This window comes from Equus przewalskii, chromosome 7, assembly GCF_037783145.1.
Source record: "Equus przewalskii isolate Varuska chromosome 7, EquPr2, whole genome shotgun sequence".
NCBI lineage: Eukaryota > Metazoa > Chordata > Mammalia > Perissodactyla > Equidae > Equus > Equus przewalskii.
Window position 1 is genome coordinate 51041466 of NC_091837.1, and position 19874 is coordinate 51061339.

A 19874-nucleotide genomic window follows, 5' to 3' on the forward strand; every position below is an offset into this window, starting at 1 on the left:
AAATGATTCTAATCAAAAGTCGATCTTTTAATAGAAGTGTGCCCTTGGTTTTCATATTTCTGAGATAAAGAAATATACAGGATTAATAAAGCTATTGGAGGTGTGCTAATATCTCCTGTTGGGCTGAGATTAAATGAATTTGTTTCAACTTTTTATCCTCTAAAGGTCATGTTTAAACACCTCAAAATAGAATGAAATTCTGTAGTTTAAATTCAAAAATGTTTGATTTGTTTTACTCTACGTATCAGACTGGAAATAAGTTATTATCTTTGAGATTCAAGGCAACATTCATTCATTATTTAAATAAACAAACATAGAAAATGTTCTTATAAGCTTACCTTTTCCTTATATCTATAAAAACACCCCAATTATAATCACTACTATATTATTCTTTCTTGGGAACATTTGGTTCTATGCTAAATCAAATAAGACGTGGAGAGAAAGAAATCTGTTTGCATTTTTAAATGTATTTATAAAATGTGCTTGAGCTCTTTCTAGGTGCCTTCAACTGTTTTTACAACTTTATATGTATTTACTTTTACCTGTCCAGTTATAGAAAGATATTGAACAAATATCAATGGATGTCTTAGATGGAAGAATCTATACAGTGTGTTTCAATGTATCTCTGACTTGGGCCTTTTGACAATTTCATCCCTGTGAATTTTCCCGTAGAGCTGACCATCACATCCCTGGACCCTCTTTCAGTTGTTTTCTGTGACATCTTAACCTCCCTAGACTTTCTTCCTGTGTCCAAATGTAGGACATTTCTATGTATAGATTTTCGGCCCCCCTTCTCCTCTATATTCCTCTTTCTTACAATCACGTTCAGTGTCATGGATTCAGTAGCCATTTTGGGAATGATTTCCAAATGTGATCCTTTCATCCATTTATGTACTTACCAAACCAGTGTGCCCCACACCATCCTTTTCTCCTGGTCTATGTGGGGGCTCAGAGGGGAGGCAGAAGGGAACTTCAGGACAGGAGTTGTAAAGAGAGGTGAGTCCTGGATAGGATGGGATGCCAATGGAGGGTGCCCACCCCATTCTCTGAGTGCCTGACCCTTTGTGGCTGGTAAAGACATAATGAAGGAACTAACATCTAGAAAAGGGGGAAAGGGCATTCCAGGCAGGAAGAAAAGCATGGGAACAGGCACCAGCATGGAATTACAGGCTTAGCCTGAGAACTACAAGCAGAGGTCTCTGTCATTTCAGAGACTAGAATGTTTGCCTGGGACACTGCTCATGCCAGCACACGAGCACACACAAAGAGAATCTAGGTTTAACACATTTTCTTATCTACATATTACTAGCACAGCTATGTACACACAATTGACATTCAGTAGTTATTTGCTGAATGAATGATACTAAACCAATCAAGATGATATAAAAATGAGCCATTTTTTAAAAAATGCAGACAACCCTCAAATTATGAATTGATTGTATTCTAGAAGTTAATTTGCAAATCAGTTGTTTGGCTCAGTTTTTCATATAAGTATTGACACGTCTTTTATGGTGTTGAGCCGCTTTTTAGGCTGTGTACTTGGGCGCTGTTTTAGGGAAAGGAAATTCCAAATGGAAATTCCACTATAACCCTTTCTACTGTGGCATTAGAAAGGGCAGGTGATGGAACCTTATCAACTAGATACCCTTCTCTGCACTGAAGAAAATCTAGTCCCTGTGAAAAGGATGAATGAACACACACATCGATACAAAGACAAACACACAAACACTCAACCACAAAGCACACACTAAAATATAACTTAGAACAACCAATGTCCTCATTTTCTGAATGTAATCAGCACGAGTAGAGTGAAAGGCTCATGACTTGGGCCCCAGTGAATCCCATCAGCTGAAAAACTGGCGGTGCTCATAGCTTCATGCCCTACACACCTGCTGCAGTATCTGGATTTCTAAAAACAGCAGAATCTAAGAGCTAGGCAACATATTAGATGCTTAGGTTACACAAAGATGAACAGGAAATAGCCCCTGTCCTGGAGAGAACGTACCTGCTCACCCGGGAGAGAGAAGTATTGACAGTTACATCCCAGTGGTGAGGGCTCTGAGAGAGGAGAGGTCCTGTTAACCCTCCCAGAGAGATCAAAGAAGACTTCAAGGAGGAGGGGATGTTTGGGCCGAATCTGAAGGCTATGTGGATGTCTCACTGAGGGTCAAGAAGCTAAATGCTTTGCTGAGTTACTTTATAGTCAAAACTGTGATGCTCTCGAGGAAGTGCAAACAGCTGAGTGGGGCTGCAGTGCGGGAAGGGAAGGTGGTGGGGGAAGAGGGCAGGAATCAGATTACAAACAGCTTTATAAATGCTGCTTAGTGCTTGAACTTTATCACTGAGAAGAGTGTCATGAATGAGATGGAATCCGACAGAGTACTGACACTTCAGGGATGGGCAGAAACAGTTAAGGATTTGCTGAATTACACTGAAGCTAGAACTCTTGTTTTAAAAAAGTCCAGATCCGATACCTACATTCAAAAGATTTGCTATATCTTGAAACCTGACCACCACAGGAAAAACTAAACAATTTCTCACGATGACAAAAGCTAAGTTAGAAGTAAAATCATCAGGCAATTTTATATACTCAAAACAATCTAGTCATATATATGAAGTCCTGCATATTCTCCTAACTAGGCCAACATTAAAAATAAACTGGAAAATTCAGGGCCTTGTTTTGTATATTTAATACCTATTACCTAATTAACAAAAGTGAATACATACGTTCAGAAAGCAGCATGTATTTTAGGAATAGACAGTAACGAATATTTGTAAAGAGAGGTAAATATTTTAACTCTGCTTCAAAATGTTTTCTATAAAAAGCTGATTCTCACTCCCAGTGACCCTGTGCACAGCAGAGCAGAACCCTGCCTGGTCCTTTTGCGCCATCCTCTCACCTTCTGGCGCTGCAGCAGACAGTGCTCGGCTGCTATTCATAGGGTTCTCATGGCCAATTTTTTGCAAAGTGGGTGGCCAGGTCCTTCTTCCTAGTCTGTCTTAGTCTTGAAGCTCCACTGAAACCTGTCCCCCATGGGTGACCCCACTGGTATTTGAAATCCCGGTGGCACAGCTTTCAGCATCACAGCAAAACACAGAAGCCACAGTATGAGAACTGATGACGGGTGGTGTGGTTCCCTGACCGGGAAATGAACTTGGGCCACGGTGCTTAGAACGCCCAATCTTAACAACTAGATCACTAGGGCTGGCTGCCTACAAACTACAAGAGCATCTAAAAACCTAAGGTAGACTGAATATGTATACATAACATACCACTATTTCAAGGAAGCCTAGGAAATGAGAGTTTTATCAGCACACAACTGAAGGCAATGTATAGGGCAGAAGCATTCCACTCTTTGATGCACTGAGCCCAATTCCGATCTTGGAGATACTGAGCAGGAAGCTATGGCCAGAGACATGAGTCCTGCCACATATTCACAATCAATATCAGTATGTATTGCTCTCTTACACATACAATAAAAATTCTAAAGGAGAACTGCGGTAAAACATGATCAAAAGCAGCCATTTTACTTCAAAACTTAAGCATTAAATGTAGCATAACTCTCGGTCAGTAATGAAATAAAAGAACGCCATAATAATTTTGACAGTGAAAATCATATCTGTTATATTCAACAAAGAATTCGCTGCCTCTTACAGAAGCTCTTAAAACTCCTCAACTAGACAAGTATTTAAATCACTTACACAATATTTAATTTAGCTGCTCTTCCTACTAATCTCATTTGATGGAACTCTAGCCATTGGGTAGGCACTTGAATTCTCACCATTTGTGGGATTCAAAGGATACAGTGTGGGGAAAATGAAAGTGAACTCTGATTACATTCATCAGTGCTAATAAATGAAATTAGAATACACTATAATATTGTTAGTCTGTTTATTACTTGTAATCCAGGGAAAAGTCCTTTTGGAGATAGTATGACTAATACTGATAATATATGTGAATGTCCTTTACAAATGAGAATATTAATTGATAGATCTCTTTTTGGCTGATCAAAGCAATTAAATCTGTTCTCTGTTACTGAAGCCACAGTGGCTTTCACACAAAGATAAACGTAAGAAAAACAAGTGTGTTATTAATGTACTGCATAGCTGTATTCCAAGCAACTTGTGGTCTACATACAGCTAGCCATTATCATAAAATAAAAGCCTTTATAAAGAAAGTGAGTCTCTCTTTGCACCTCATTAATAAAGTCCCCGATGTCCCCAGGGTGCGGGGCTGCAGATCGGACGGGGTACTGGGGCTCGGCGTGAATAGGTCTCTCATCCAGTCGTCGGATTCCTACAGGCTTGATGGCATCAGGTTCTACAGTATCAGGCTGCTGCAGCTGGCTCAAGTCATAGTCCTGAAAAAGACAAAATCAAAAACCCATGGTAGATGGGCATAAAGATGGAAAATTACCACCTTCGCTTTTAAACACATACCCAGAATGCACAGAAATGAGTGAAATTTAACATAATGGAAAAGTTGCCACTATGAGTTTTTCCTGTTATGATTAAATATTTCTTTCACACAGCTCTTTCTTCTGTGTTTTTCATATCTACAGTCTGTGCTCCATCTGCTTTACTATGTTCTTCATCAGTTTCCAATGGAAAACAGCAATGAGACGAGGTCCCACCAGGATATGACTGAAAAACCAACTGGAAAATATAGTTGTATCATCGAAGCAAAGCTACTAACTTAATGGGGTTCAGGACATACCGCCCTAAACTTTGGCACTCTTGCATGTTAAACATCTTAAGTTGAAGGAATTAAAAGCAGCAGAAGCAGGAAGGTCACTGAGTCCCCCCACCCTCTCCCTTCTTCCCTGAAAGAGGTCATAAAACTTCCTTGTGACATGGCCCTGTTTGTACCCAGAGGATGGAAGACATTCTCATCACTGGAGACGGGGACTTTGGGACCAAGAACTCTGCACAAACCTTGTTAAACTAACCCGTCTTCCTAGTTACTCCTCCATCATTTACTATCTCTACCTCAACCCCTTTCTCTTGTCAGTTCTTCACAAATTTATTGGTTCTTTTTCTAGAAAGCATAAAATCTTCCTGCTCTGGTCATTTCTTCGGGTCTTCATTCTCTTGCGAAGGCTCCCATGTACATGTAAAAGTTCAATAAAATGCACATGCTTTTCTCCTGTTAATCTGTCTTGGTCAGTTTAATTTTCAGACCCAGCCAGGGACGCTAAAAGGGTGGAGGAAAACTTCCCTCCCCTATAGTGTCTTTCATATTAAAAAGAAAAAAAAACGATGCAGGCACATTTTCCTTTTCCTTAAAGGAAGGCATTAGTTCATCAGGGTTTCAAAGCCACTCTTCATTCTTCCCTCCCTGTAGTGGTCGAGAGTTGGAAAACATTTTTAAAGGGTTATTTAAAACACCAACAATGGGCCAGCTTGGTGATGTAGCAGTTAAGTTCACATGCTCTGCCTTGCTGGCCTGGGGTTCGCCGATTCAGATCCCAGCACAGATCTACACATAGCTTATCAAGCCATGTTGTGGCAGGCGTCGCACAATAGAGGAAGATGGGCACAGATGTTAGCTCAGGGCCAATCTTCCTCACCAAAAGTAAACAAACAAAAAGACAAACAATAACAACAAAGAAGAAGAATATGCCACAGAGACTGTATGTGGCCCAAAAAGCCTCACTAACTGGTCCTTTATAGAAAATGTTTTCAACTCTGGCCCAGGAGTGCTAGGCCAGGGAGAATGGTTTCCCTTCCAGGGCAGACCTGTGGGAATGTCTTGGAAAAACAGCCTGTCCACTCTCAGATAGGCAGAGAACTTGTGAAGGAGGATGCTCGGGGCACAGGTTGGGCCCTCAGAACTATTTTCAGCTTTAACATCAGCCAGCTACATAGGAATGTAAAAGAAACCAACCGTAATGAGGAAATGCATCAAAATTTTAGGTTTGGGCAAATACTTCATAGTTTTCAAAACCCTAAATTTCAGTGATATAAAATGTCACATCCCCAGTTGAACCAAAAATCTCTAATTTAATGTTGATATTTACAGAAAGTATAGATTTTCTGGTATTCTTTATAGTTCAGGCTTCATTCCTTTGTCTAAAACCAGCTTAAAACCATTTGTCGGATTTCTATCGTGGCTTTGATTTATTCAACGCTTGAATATTCACCATGTGTGGCAACATTCTAAGTGCTTTACATATGTTCGCTCATTGAATCCTCTGAACAGCACTGCGTGATATTAAGTTTTATTACCCCCATTTTAAGAGTTGAGGAGACTGAGTCTCAAATAGCCCAAATAACTAGTCAATGGTGTCCGATCTACTAAGACACAGGCAGACCCTGACTCCAAATGCTTTAGACTTTAAAGCCTCATTCTTTGCTCAGTCATCTAGGAGAGTGAGTCAAGTCTGACTACAGAGCTGGATTTAGAGAGCAACAAACTAGATAGATGAGTGTGGAGGCACAGGAATGTGAGGAATGATTAACAACAAAAGAGACAAAGGAGAGAAAGGACACTGACCTTCAGACCCACTAAGCACCACGTACTATACCAGCCTCTTGATAAGTGTCTTCTCACTGATGCTTTCTAACAAACCCATGAAGAATGTTTTAGCATCATCTTTTTTAGAAGAAGAAACATACTCAGAGAGGTTGGTTGAGTAACTTGCCCCAGATCACACAGCGGGTATGTGATGTGAGGCTGGGAATCAAAATCAGGTGTGTCTGACTTCAAAGTGTTGATCTAAAAGTTAACTCTTTGCTCGTTGGGACACCCTCATCCTGACGACACTGCCCTAAACAACACCCTACCAAGAGATTCAGCTCACCTAACCGGTGAGGGCACTGAGGGACAGCTCCTGCTCTGAGGAGTGTACAGGTGATATGGGAGGTGAGGCAGGTACACTAAGAGTAGGACAAGCCAGCGTGGGAAGTAAACTTGGTCTACTGCAAAGTATAACACTCAGAGAGAGAAAGCTGGCATTCGGTTTGAACCTTGAACAATACACGGGCCAGGGAGAAAGGATGGTTCTGGAAGAATCAACAGCATGAGCAAAGGCCTGAGAATGCTGTTTCCTCTTGTCAGGATAGATGATTTCAGAGCATACATACAAAACTTGAGGGAAAACATCTTGATCTTGCACAAATGTGCTCCAGTTTAAATTTTATAGTGTTCATGAGTTATTTAGAGAATATCTTACAGCAAAGGCGTACAATGATATAACAGAAGTGAAAGCCTTTGAAATTTTAGTGTTATACAAAATAAAAAGAGGGATTTATCTAGAGACTTTTGGATGCTTACACACTAAAAGCATGTTTTCTCAGGCCATGTGTAATTGCATGACTACCAAGCTTAATAGAGTGGGGAAAAGCCCAAGAGTGCCTTTTGACGATGAACGAAGCTTTTTGTAGAAAGAGGAAAACAGATCGTAAGTATGCCTATGACAGTTAATAAATATTTTTATGCTGAGGGTGTACAACGCTTTATTGGAAGTCTGAATTACATGAAATTAAGTAATTGAATCTTAGGTTTAGGGACTGTCTTTTACCTGGTGACATACCCCTCAACAGTCCTCAGTATACGATATGATAATTCTGTCTGAGAATACAGAGGAATGTCTTCAACATAACTTGAGACAAAAGAGGCACAGGGGCTCTGCTCATGCTCTTCCTTCCCAGGAAGGAACCCGTCCACCCTGATTTCTCACTCCCACGATATCCACAGGTGACAAACGTAAATGCATTTTGATTGGCCAGCGAGATTTAAAACATTTTCTCATAAGTTGCCAACATTTAGACACAGCGATATTTCACCTGAAAAAAGGAAGTCTGACAAAACAGAGCTTAAATTCTGATGTAAAAATTTGTTACAGCTGATAGCAGCTGTCCCCTTTGGAAAAGGACAGCATCTCCACCTGGTCTGCTTCCCTGTTAGTATATACATATAACAGCAATATTAACTCATAGCTTTCTATCTGTCTTTTGACCACCTTTTCCTACTATCTGAAGAATCAGTGAACAAGAATAGTCTTAAAACATCTGTGGTCCTGGTTTAGTCCTTTCCACCATCAATATTTCAGGCCCAAAGAAAGCGCTCATTAAAAAAATGTGTTGAAGTTTCAGTGATGATAGTCATGCCAGAGGTTCAAAAGAGCAACCAATTCAAGGAATGTGTTTTGGGTCATATTACACTCCATGGAGTAATTCACAATGGGGAGGGAGGGAAAGACACTTGGTCCCATTGTTGAGACTCATTGCCATGGTGAGTCCCCCAATAATGATGGAAACATGTCATGTTCCTCAGTTATGCTGCTATCTAAAAAAGAGGCAGAAGACAACTGATCTATAGGAAGCTAGAAACTGGGTTCAAACACAAAGCTTGAAGTTTCTCTGTGATGCTTTCTCCTTGTTTATTGCAAATATGGGCTGTAACAATCTGAGCGCCCTGAGTGCACAGGGATGGGCTTTTCTGCCCACATCCATCTGTGTTCCATGGCAGAAGTCCCGACCTGAGGACCCAATTTTAAGCCTTTTGATAAAGGGTCACTCTATGCAAACCTCCTAAATTATACATCTTTACAATCCCATAATGCTTTACTTAAACACACAAATTACAACATGTAGCATGAGAATTATAAAGAGAATTACAGAGACCAAAAACATTCTCAAGGTCATTGGGTTCATGGCCTTACTTCTAAAGATTATAAAGAAACAATCCAAGAAGAAGTCTTTATTTGGTTCCTAAAACCCTTTAGAGAAAAAGTGGATCTGAAAATCCTCCTTTGACTGTCAACCTTTACCACGTTAACCTCCCAAAGAAATCTAATTTTCAAATGAAGGCCAAGGAAAATCCTGTTTCAACTAAAGTTTGAAGTGTGTGTTATTTTGGCAATAACCATAAGAAGTAGGCACAGAATTAGGGTTTTTAGAATATTAACATTGCAAGTAACTGAAAGTACTTTTTTCCTGTCTATCATTTAAAGTTTCTTAAGGGTGATACAGTTCTGGGAGAGTTAGTAAGAAGTTAGCAGCTAAACCTCTGGTTTTGGTTTTTCTTGTTAAATTTCACTGACTTGCAATGATTTATAATTGGTTCAGAAAATGATACTACAAATCTACCTTAAATAAAGTAAAATGCTGCATTGGTATAAATTGAAATTCTGGAATCCCAGGCAAATATTTCAGAAAGCTACATTGCTGGTAGAGGCTATAGAATTGTGCAATTAAGTCTGTTTTAGAGAGTAATGAAAGCATTCATTTACTGTTTCACAAGTATTTAAGGAGTGTCTACTGGGTGCCCGATGCCATTTTCAGCTCTGAGAGTGTGAAAGAAGGAAACTGACTCGTACCTAGTGCCCATCTTGTGTCAGAAATTACACTTGGTGGTTTCTCATGTGATAGCTTATAGACTGCAAGCAAAAATCCTTCCAAGTGGGTGTTGTGGGTGTTGTTCCATTCCATTGATTACCACAGCTCACAGAGGTTAATGATTTGCCCAAGGTCATGGCCTCAGTTAAGCAGTGTGGAAGGATAAAACAGAGACCAACCAGAGCAAGCGAAATAAAAAAACAAAAAAGCTGCATCTTGTTGTCAGGGCCAGTGAAGAAATGTACCAAATAGTTTGCTGAGGGGGTAGACATAAGGAGTTTTAAGTGCCAGAAGGGGAGTTCAAGGTGGTTATGCTAACGAGGCACTGAGATGTAGTACTCTGGTCTGTGCACAGTTGGTGAAAACAAGCCCCATGGATTTTTAGTCAGGAAGGAGTCTTTGCTTAGGTCTAACAAGGGTCAGGCACAAGGGAATGGGGAGGGTATTCAAAGTTCATGGTCTTTATCAGCCTCCCCTGGTGAGAGCCAGTGATGAAACAACAGCCAGCTTTGCTATCTCCTGAGCAAGGGCTGGCGTAAGTGGAGAATTTTCCTTTTATGGTAGCAGAGGCAAGCAACTTTAAAATGCCCATATAGATAAAGTAAACATTTTTTTATGTCTCAAGACTGAGTGACTGAGAGAAGTAAAAATACTAACATGAAAGTAAATGCACAAAATTCTGAAGGAAAAAAAGAAAGATAATGTGGAAAAGAGCTATGGCAAAGGCAAGAAACTCTTCAGACAGAAACAAAAAAGGAACGAAGGTGGAAGAGAAGAGCATTATTATCTCACCCTCTATCGCTCCTGGCATTAAAATAATTGCATAAAATAGTGATAAGGTGTCAACACATAACCACACAGCTGCCGACAAGTAAGTCAAATACCCTTGCAAGCTTTATGTAAATTACATTACGACCTGATTCTCTTTCCAGCAAAATATAGTTATGATTGTAACTATCTACACAGGCGAAATGATGTGGAAAACTAAGCAGATCTTATGGATTATTAAAGTCCCCAAAACAAAAGATTTGCTAAAAGCTTTTGTGGTTTGAATCATAAACCTAATATAGATGAAATAACTTGGGGACAGATGAAGGACCTCCATTCCAATTTTAATCACACTGGATAGCTAGTTTGCCACTTCCCACAAGGGAGGTAGCGGAGTCCCCATGAAGAGTAAGCACATTCATTATTTCTGCTTCCACGGTTTACTGCGAATGCTGCCTGTCAAAGCTTCTTTTAAAATTCTTTTAAAATTCTGTTTTCAAAATTATGAATGAGCTGAAGGTTCATTCCTTGGTGCAAAATTATGGTTCGGCTTCAGAAACTAGTACTGTTGAAATTTCATCACATCTCTCTGCCCATTGTAAAATTATGGCATTTTCTTTTGGAAAAATGCAGCAAATACAATTCAATTAGATATGATTCAACAAATACTTTCCGAAGAGTCTCTTGGGTCATAGACTCAGTCACTGCCCTCAGAGAGCTTTTGGTGTAATGTCTTTTAAAAGGACACATTTAAAAGCAATGAAAGCTTAATATAATATATAAACTACTACAAAAACTATGGAGAGTGAAGGTGTTTGTAGCTGTGAGAGAGGGGCTCCTGGAAGAAGTGAGGACCCGGCTGCACAGAGCCTTTGGGATCTAGCAGAGCAAGAGCGCTTCAGAAAGATGATGTTTCTTCTAAAATCTGAAATTTATTTTTTTATCCTCAGGTTTGTAATTTCCCATTCTTTCCAGGTAACTCACTCATTGCCCTATAAAGATGAGCACATTTCTTAACTCTTTCAAGTACTGTCTTGGGAGACAAAAAAGTTAGCCATTTAAACGCGTCTTCAGTTCCACGTTCTCATCCCAACCTCCAACTTGTCCTTACAAAAAGTAAAAATGTCACCACTCAGACAAGATCAAGGTCCTTCTGTCTTAGCATGACCTATTATTCTATCTTGGAGGAAACCTAAAAATAAGGAATAAAGAAATGGCACTATTTGGTTGGGAATATGGTGAATGGGCATCAAAATTCCTCACTAGTTTACGTCACATTGTTTTGGAATTTCCTAAAGAGATATATTCCTTGTTCTAAGAGACATTTATACATAAACTCAATACAGCAAAGGAGCATAGTATTGTGATTTAAGAAGATGGATTCCGAAACTAGAGTGCCTTGATTCAAATCCAGGCTCCAACACCATCTAACTGGGTGACCTTGGGCAGATTATGTAAACTTCCTGTGCTAACATTAAGAGTATTTCCAACTTTTGGACAAAAAACGCTGATGAGGACTCCATTAATGGCGTAAGTTTATAGCAAGGATCAAAAAACATTTTCGGTGAGGACCAGAGAGTAAATATTTTAGGCTTTTTGGGCCACACAGTCTCTGTCACAAGAGCTCAACTCTGCTGCAGCTGTAGTGTAAATGTAGCCACAGACAATATGTAAACAACGGGCATGGTGCATGGCTGCATTCCAATACAAGTTTATTTATAAAAACAGGTAGTTGGTAGAATTGGCTAGCTGGTAGAACTTTGGCATACACCACTTAGAATCTTAGCTTCTTTTTTTCTGGCATAGTGTTAACATATATTTGGCATTCAAATCTTTATCACTGTTATTACTGGGATATTGATAACTTTCTATTCTTCTAACCTAAATGTAATAAACTTACGATTATTCAGGAAGAATGACTATTAAAATAAATTATGTAAAATGTTGTGGTCAACCACACGAGTGACAGGAATAGCAAATAAAGAATGCTGTGCAAATCATGTGCATATTAAAAATATTTAATACTCAGTAGGGAATGGGCACAGACCAGTTCAGGATATATGCTGTCTGTAGCCCACCAACGTGTGTCACTTGGCCATAAGCATTTTGAGAACAGTGTGCAAAATGGGGATGACAATGTGCTAACTCAGTCCCTGGTGAAACTCTCCTCTTGTGAAATCAGTGTCACTCTTTCAATAACTAATATACACTAGTGTTTGCAGGTGGGTATTAACGGACGAACCACTTGGGAACATAATTCACAGAGTGTGCTTTAGCCAACAATAAAAATGTTGAAAGTGGTCTCCACAGTTATGTCCAGATTCAGTCATCTGTTAGTTTGCTTATAAAGCAGAATGATTTTCTAAAACAATTATTTCAAAGAATCAAATATACCATGGTTAAATTATACAGCTTCATTCTCGGCTTGAGTCAGAGGGTCAAGCATGGCTGCCCATAGTGAGGCGGGTCCTGAGACTGGCAGGAGGTCCAGAGAGACCCTCTGGCTCAAGCAGAGATCCCTCACTCAGGAAAGTGACTGGTTTGGTCTCAAGTGGCTTTCTTGTACCTGTGCCTCATCCCTCTCTCTAGGCATCCAGCCTGGATTTTAGATTTTAGTTCCTGTTGCCCAGATTGCATACTCAGATTTTTTTTTTAAATAACTTGGCTGCTCAGATTGCTTCTCCAGATTCTAACTTTATCATAATGTCAAAATGTGCTCAATTTTGCAAGCTATGTTTAACCAATTAGTTGGGTCTTACCCTTTGCCTGCTTTAAAGCCAGATTACCAGTGGACATCTAATAAGCCATGGCTAAGTGCCCAGACTTGCTGGTCCTACCCAGCAATACCTGCCTGCTATAGATCAGAAAGACTAAATAAAACATCTACCTTATGACCTCCAGCACAGTGCATAAGAGCTTGGCCTCTCAAGTCACATGGACCTGGCTGTGAAGACTGGACTAATAGCAGTATCTACTGCCTAGGGTTGTTGGGAAGATGATAAGAGACATGAAAACTAAGAATGTAGCACAGTGCCTGACACAGAACAAGTATGTAATGAATGCTATCATCATTTCCTGAAATCAGAGATTTCAAAAAATAAAAGTAAAGTTATCAGAGATGTAGTGGTTCAATTAACCCTACGGATAGACTTGCAAACTAAGAGATTCGGGAAGATGGCCCAATGCGCAAATGTTCTATGAGTGTCTGCCAGGTGCCAACTGTCCTAGATATTGCAATAAAAAATGAATATGACAAGTCCCTGCCCTCACAGGATTTAAGGTCAAGACCAGGGCTGAAGACAACAGCTCAAAATAGAGGTAGACATGAGACGTTGTAAGAGCACAGAACAGAATCACTTGACTCAGCCTGGGACCCCAAGAGAAGATGTCTTGAGATGAATCTTGGTGACTAACTGGAATTAAGCAGGTAAAGGCCATGTTCTAAGCCACAAAAGTATGAAAGAGCATGGCTTAACTACAGACGTACAGGAAGTTCAATCCTATAGCAGTTAAAAATGCAAAGCAGAGGGGTGATTGGAATTATATGTGATTCCTTACATGTGCAAGGGCTGGGCCTGATCAAGAAGACTTCCGCGTCCCAGGGAGGACTGGAAGCATCCCCGGGTAACGGAATGCTGCCCTGCCTGGTTTTTGGTGAGCCTTAACAGACTGCTTCTCACACCCATACAGTGATATAGTGTCCCATTCTCATGAGTTGCTGCACCTCCTGTGTCTTCTCTGTGTCCAGGGACCCACGTCCTTCTGGCATACCTGGATGTGTCAGAACAATACACATGATCTAGCAACCTACCATGGGTGGGTAAAATCTGTTCTCACAGAACCTCAGAAGATTCTCGAAACTCAAGTACCCAACCAGGGTGAGGTAGAGACTTCCAGCTGGTTTCAGAACCCACTTCCAAAAGCGGAAGTGATGCGTGTCATTTCCAGGCGTGGTCCATAAAAATCTCCCACAAATCATCCTCCCTGCCTTTTTTTCATTCAGAGATTGCATGTATGCAGGGCTGGGGTGACCTTGGAAGCCATATGTGGCAGACGGAAGAGCCACTGGCACTCTGGGTCCCTGAATGACTGTGTGGAGTGGAGATCTCCTCTCCCCTCCCCAAACTCCCATGACTAGAAACCCAATTATTGCTAAGCAAGCAAGAAAGACATTTCAATTAGGCTTAGTTCACTGAAATTTTAGGGTTTATTACAGCAGCTCGCCTATTTTAACTAATCCATCTGGTTAGGTATATTTATGGCTTTCTCTTGTCTTTAAACCAGTACTATAGAAAATTACTCCCTGGTTTCAGAGCGCTATAGGACCTCTTACTCATAGAAATCTATTTTTCTTAATCTAAAGCCTAGTAATTATTATATAATTGAATCAGAGTCTGCAAAAATAGTTATCTATAAAGGATAGGCTGATAATGTAAATCAATAAAGCTGGCCTGGTACGAAAAAAATGAAAAAAAAAATGCAATTACTGGAACATGCTTGCCTTGCTTAAAGAGGAAGCTTCTTTTTAGTTTCTAACAATGCCTGTCAGGTCATAATGCAGGTCATGTTTCTAGATGTTTCCATGTTTTGAGAGGATTGGGAGATCCAAAATTTACGTGATGTTTTTCAATTTTTAAGCTCTACAAGCTAAATAAAACACAGACCCCCAGTGTATGAACTGTGACTTTAAAGTGACAGCCAATCCAGCTTTCAGACAAGCCCCCCAACCATCAGGGTTGGTATCAGTGACTTTCTTTGAGAACTCAGAACCATCTCTGCTGCAAAAGAGCCCAGCCCCGAGCAAGTCTTTAAAACATAAAACCAAATTTGGGAATTCAGAGAGAGTCCTCACAGTCCTGGAATGTGAAATCTACCGAGCCCAAGAGGTGCTGGGCCTTGTCTGTCCAAAGAGACTGAGAGAAGAAAATTTAGTCACTGCAGCAGCAGCGAGTAATAGAATAAACAGAAGACAGGTCTGGAACACAGTGGATAATAAGGGCCAAGAACCCGAGATTGATCAAGAGAGAAATGATGTGGAGTCTTTATGTAGCCGTTCACACTTTCTGTCATGTCTGGCTCTGACCAGCCTCAGCTTTAATCTCAAATGAGTTGACTCTGCCTGTGGAGACAAGTCCTGCCCACTTCTTGCTGCCATTGCTCCCTTGAACCACTGGCCATGGTCCAAAGAACTCCAGGGTCCACTGATTGCGATTTGTGAAGCCTCCCACAAGAACAGCAGCATCACCTCTCATAGACCCAGAGTTCCCACAAGGCCCTGGGAATGGAAAATCTTCCAAGTCCAATTTTAAGAGCAGAGGAAGCTGCTGTATGTCTGAGGGCCTACTTCCAGGAAGGGATAGCCTTCACTGATAAATTCAAATGACATTCTGAAAGGCACTGCCTTAATTGCCTAGTTGAGCCTGCTCTTTGCCAAGGATGCTACAGGATATGGTAAACACACCAGCTTCTTTGGACTCGGTTGGGCCAGGATTTAATCCCCACTTCACTACTTTCTAACAGCATGTACCTACTTTGCTGTACTTAGGGAGGGTCAAATCAAATAATGGATATAAAGCACTTAGTACAGGGCATCATAACATGTAGGGTACACCAAACTATAGCTTTTGTTATTATGGAGGATGAAGCTGCATAATGTAAGTGATTTAGGTAGAGGTTGTTAAGGAGAGCAACAGTGAGCGTTGTAAACATAATACACACTCCCTAAATGTTTGTTTAATATAAGAGCAATCGTAATTAAGTCTAAGCTTTAAAGAGCAGGAAGCTAACAGTTTCTGTTTCCTATCCTGGGGCTAAAAGGGGACGGTTCCAGAAAAAATAAGCTGCTATCAGCTATATTGTACACTCACCTTGATTTTATTAGTGACACTGATACGGAAGGAACTGGAAGCAAAGATCATTAAAAGGGATACAGTATCTGCAACCAGCCTCACTGGCCAAAAGGGCACGGAAGGACATTTACTAATGAGGGTAATTAAACATGACTTGATAACTACCAAAAGCCCTGCTGATTATGGCAGCGAAGCAGATAAAGAAGGAAGCTCGCCCTCTGAAAAGAGACTGGACATTACACAGAAGTGTCTGTCCAACTGCCAACAGTCCTGTGAGGAAATAATGCTTCTGTTCAGAACACATCTAATGCTAGTTTCAAATAGGGGTCCAATCTAGTCTCCTGACAATCCATCCAAACCAGAGTGGAATATCCACAAGCACTGGTAAAAGTCTACCATCCACAGGACAAGAAAAAAGATACAGAGGTGTTTGTTTTGTTCTTCTTTTCTTAGGCCCCTTTTCGGTATTTTGTTAAAGAAACTAGCACCCGGTGTTTTGGCACAGAACTTAAACAAATAGAGATGCTCATCAACAGCAGGGAAGATAAGGGCTACCTTTGTAAATGACTGCTCTGCTTTGCTTTCTTTCTAAGTTAGCTCCTAAAGAAGGATACTTTTGCTTGGCAGGAAAAATAGGAATCTTGGCTGAGCCAGCTGTAGGCTAGGCAGTATGGCCACGCTCGGACAGCCAGTGGCTGCAGACCTGCCTTTGCCTGTAACCACAGCCACCAACCACCTAGACTGACCTCTGAGACCTACCCATCCTTTAAAGCTGGTGATTCTTTAAGACTGTCCAACTGAGACACCAAGCAGACCACTGCCTGATTATGGCAAGCTGTGTCTGCTTCCTATGGCACAATCTCCATCCACATGCTCCATAAAATACCAGCCAAATGAAATAAAAATCGACTAAAATTTGTCTAGAACTTAAGATGGCATCAATTCCATTTCCAAGGCCCACTCTTGTAAAGAGAGAATACCTTCAAAAAAACTAATAAAAAAGTATGAACCACATTCTGTTGCCAAAAATGCTTAATGCACACTAGAAAGAAATAGAATTTCTAACAGGGAGCCACATGTGAATTATGGAAAATAGAATACAGTGTATTTCACAAAACTGAACTTCTCAGGAACTGACCATGATGTTAAGATTTAAAGCAATAAAATCTTATTTAGAAAATGGAGAGGTGTTTGGAATAAATTCACTTAGAAAGTAAGAGTACTAAATAAATGGTGTATCTTTCTTAAGGAAAAATAAAGTAAATGATAAAATCCACCAAAAATGTTGAAAAAAAACTCTTGATGAGTTCAGTTGGAGAATTTATTCAAACAAATATGAAGACATATTAAAAAGTGATAGCAATGAAAGCAGTGTGGTATTGGCCCAAGAATAGACAAATGAGCAAGTAGGACAACATATAGAGTGAGGAAGCCAACCACAGCCCCACACGTACATAACCACCTGCTTTATGACAAACGAACCACTACAATGCAGTGAAGAAGGGTTATCTTTTTAGTAAACAGTGCTGGATATATATAAAACAAACAAACAAAAAACTCTGATCCATATCTTATACAGATGAATAATCCATTACTCTGGATTTAATATGACAGGTATTAAATAGATATGATATGATAGGTAAAACCATAGATGGATCACAGATTTAATGTGATAGGTAAAACCATAAAGCTTCAAGAAGACAACATGAAGATTTTTTTGGCAAGGAGGATTCTTTACCTCAGGGTAGACAAAGTTTTCTTAAATAGGATATAAATGCTCTAACCACAGTGGAAAAAATTGATAAATTGGATTCCACTAAAATTAAAATCTTCTGTGGATCCTAAGAGATCATTAAGAGAATAAAAAAGCAAGCTATAGAACGGGAGAGAATATTTACAAACATTTATCTGACAGAACTGATATCCATAATATATAAGGACCTCCAACAAATCAATAAAAAAAGAGCCGATGACTCAATAGGAAAGCCGACAAATAAGCTGAACAGAAACTTCACAAGGAAGACAGCAAAATGGTCAGTCAGTCAGTAGGAGCCTCTCAATTAAATCATAATAAGATGTACATCACCAGAGTGGCTAAAATTTTAAAAGACTGAAGAAAATCACATCGCCAGTGAGGATGAAGGAGAATTGGAACTTTCATACATTGCTGTGGCAAGGGGAGGTAGAAACGGGGACGATCACTTTGGAAAACTGGCAGGATTGTACTAAAGCTGTACATAGGCACGTTTTAGAGCCTAGAAATTCAACCCCTGCACATGTACCAAGAAAATGCACAACAATGTTCATAGCAGTTTTATTCATAATAACTCAACTGGATCAACTCAAATATCCAAGTGTAGTAGAAGGATAGATAAGATATGGTTAATTCTTACAATGGAATACTACTCAGCAGTGACAAAAATGAACTACTCCTAAATATAGCATGGATGAATCTCACGGATATAATGTTGAGTAAAGGAAGCCAGACAGGAAAAACACCTACTGTATGACATCCATTTGAATAAGAAAATCCCAAACCAGATAATGCTAATTTGTGGTGATAGAAACAAAAATTACTGATTACTTTTGACACTGGCTGGCAAGGGGTACAAGGGAAGCTTCTGGGGTTCTGGAAATGTTCTTTGTTGACATGTCCGGTGGTTACATTCTTAGACCCGGAGGAAGCCTTCTGCTGCTGGCTGGGATATAGAAAATCATGAGATGATTATTCACACTCTACTGCCAAGAACAAAAAAGTTACCAAATCACAGAATTTTGAAACCATAAGACGGCTGAGAACATAGTGAGGTCTAACTGAACGAAAATACAGACAATGACAAGCCCTTTCTAGGAGAAAGAAGACCCAGAAGAGGAGTGGGCGGAAGAAGAAAGGAATCTGTCATTAAATGGTAAAAGGACAAAACATCACGATTCTGAGGGAAACTTTAGTGGCCAGGAGTGAACAGCTTGATGGATTCCCATCCTGAGGGAGTCTGCACCCACCACCAACTCTTCTGCACAGGCCTTTACCTAGTGCACGAGGCGGTACACCAAAGGGCCAAGGATCTGCCATGCTAAGGAAGCCTAGATTTGGCAATTTCTGAAGAACGGATGGGGGTATGAAACCAGAGACAGGACACTCACTAGGACGCTCTTGCAGGACAGTGATGATTCTGAACTAATTGAGGTAGCGGCCTTGGTGAGGGAGATGGGTGAATGGATTTCACTTCAGAGGTAGAGGAGACAGAACTCTTGATGTAGCATTCCTATACTGCATATTTTATTCCGCTATTGTGAGGTAAAAATTAGAAAAAAACACCCATTATGTAATTTTGTCACAATTTTTTATATGAGAACCGCAAATAGAAATCATAACAGAGGATCAGAGATGGGTGAAAGCTCTTGACCGAGACTAAAATGCCATCAAAGAACCAAGGGGCTACAAAAAGATGCCACAGGAAGACTCGTACTAAATAAAGAAATTAGCCACAGAGGACAATACAGAGAAAGTTCCAGAAAAATCTTTGGACTTTCAGGGAAGTGGGTAGGAAGCAACACATTTATGTGCACGAGTTTATCTAGGGGCAAAGAAAACTTTAGAGATCAAGAAAAGAAGAGGTTGAAGATTTATTATGATAATTTCAATAAATCTTAGATAAATTTGACCATCTGATTTCAAGAATGCATCTAAGTGGATGAAGTCAATACAGGAAGTAAGACTTTCTTAAAATAACTACAACAATAAAACCTCATTAAACAATTTCTTAAAGGGATTGGTGGGAGGGGAGGAGAAAGAGCCCAATCAGGAGACATCGAGTGCCCTGGACCAGACTCTCAGATTCTGAGAATCATCGTGGTTCTTGACTCTAGGCCTCCCATTCTGTGAAGCATCCACTTATGACCAGTGGTCTTCCA

The 19874-nt window shown here is 40.1% G+C and overlaps 1 protein-coding gene across 3 annotated transcripts in view; it reads right to left on the minus strand.

Moving 5' to 3' along the window:
* CDH2 (cadherin 2) overlaps nucleotides 1-19874 on the minus strand; it is a 208212-nt gene that overhangs the window by 7584 nt on the left and 180754 nt on the right. For all 3 annotated transcript variants that reach the window (XM_070627537.1, XM_070627539.1, XM_070627538.1), the window contains one exon: nucleotides 4197-4361. In XM_070627537.1, the coding sequence (XP_070483638.1) occupies nucleotides 4197-4361 (165 nt within the window). The remainder of the gene's footprint in view (nucleotides 1-4196; nucleotides 4362-19874) is intronic.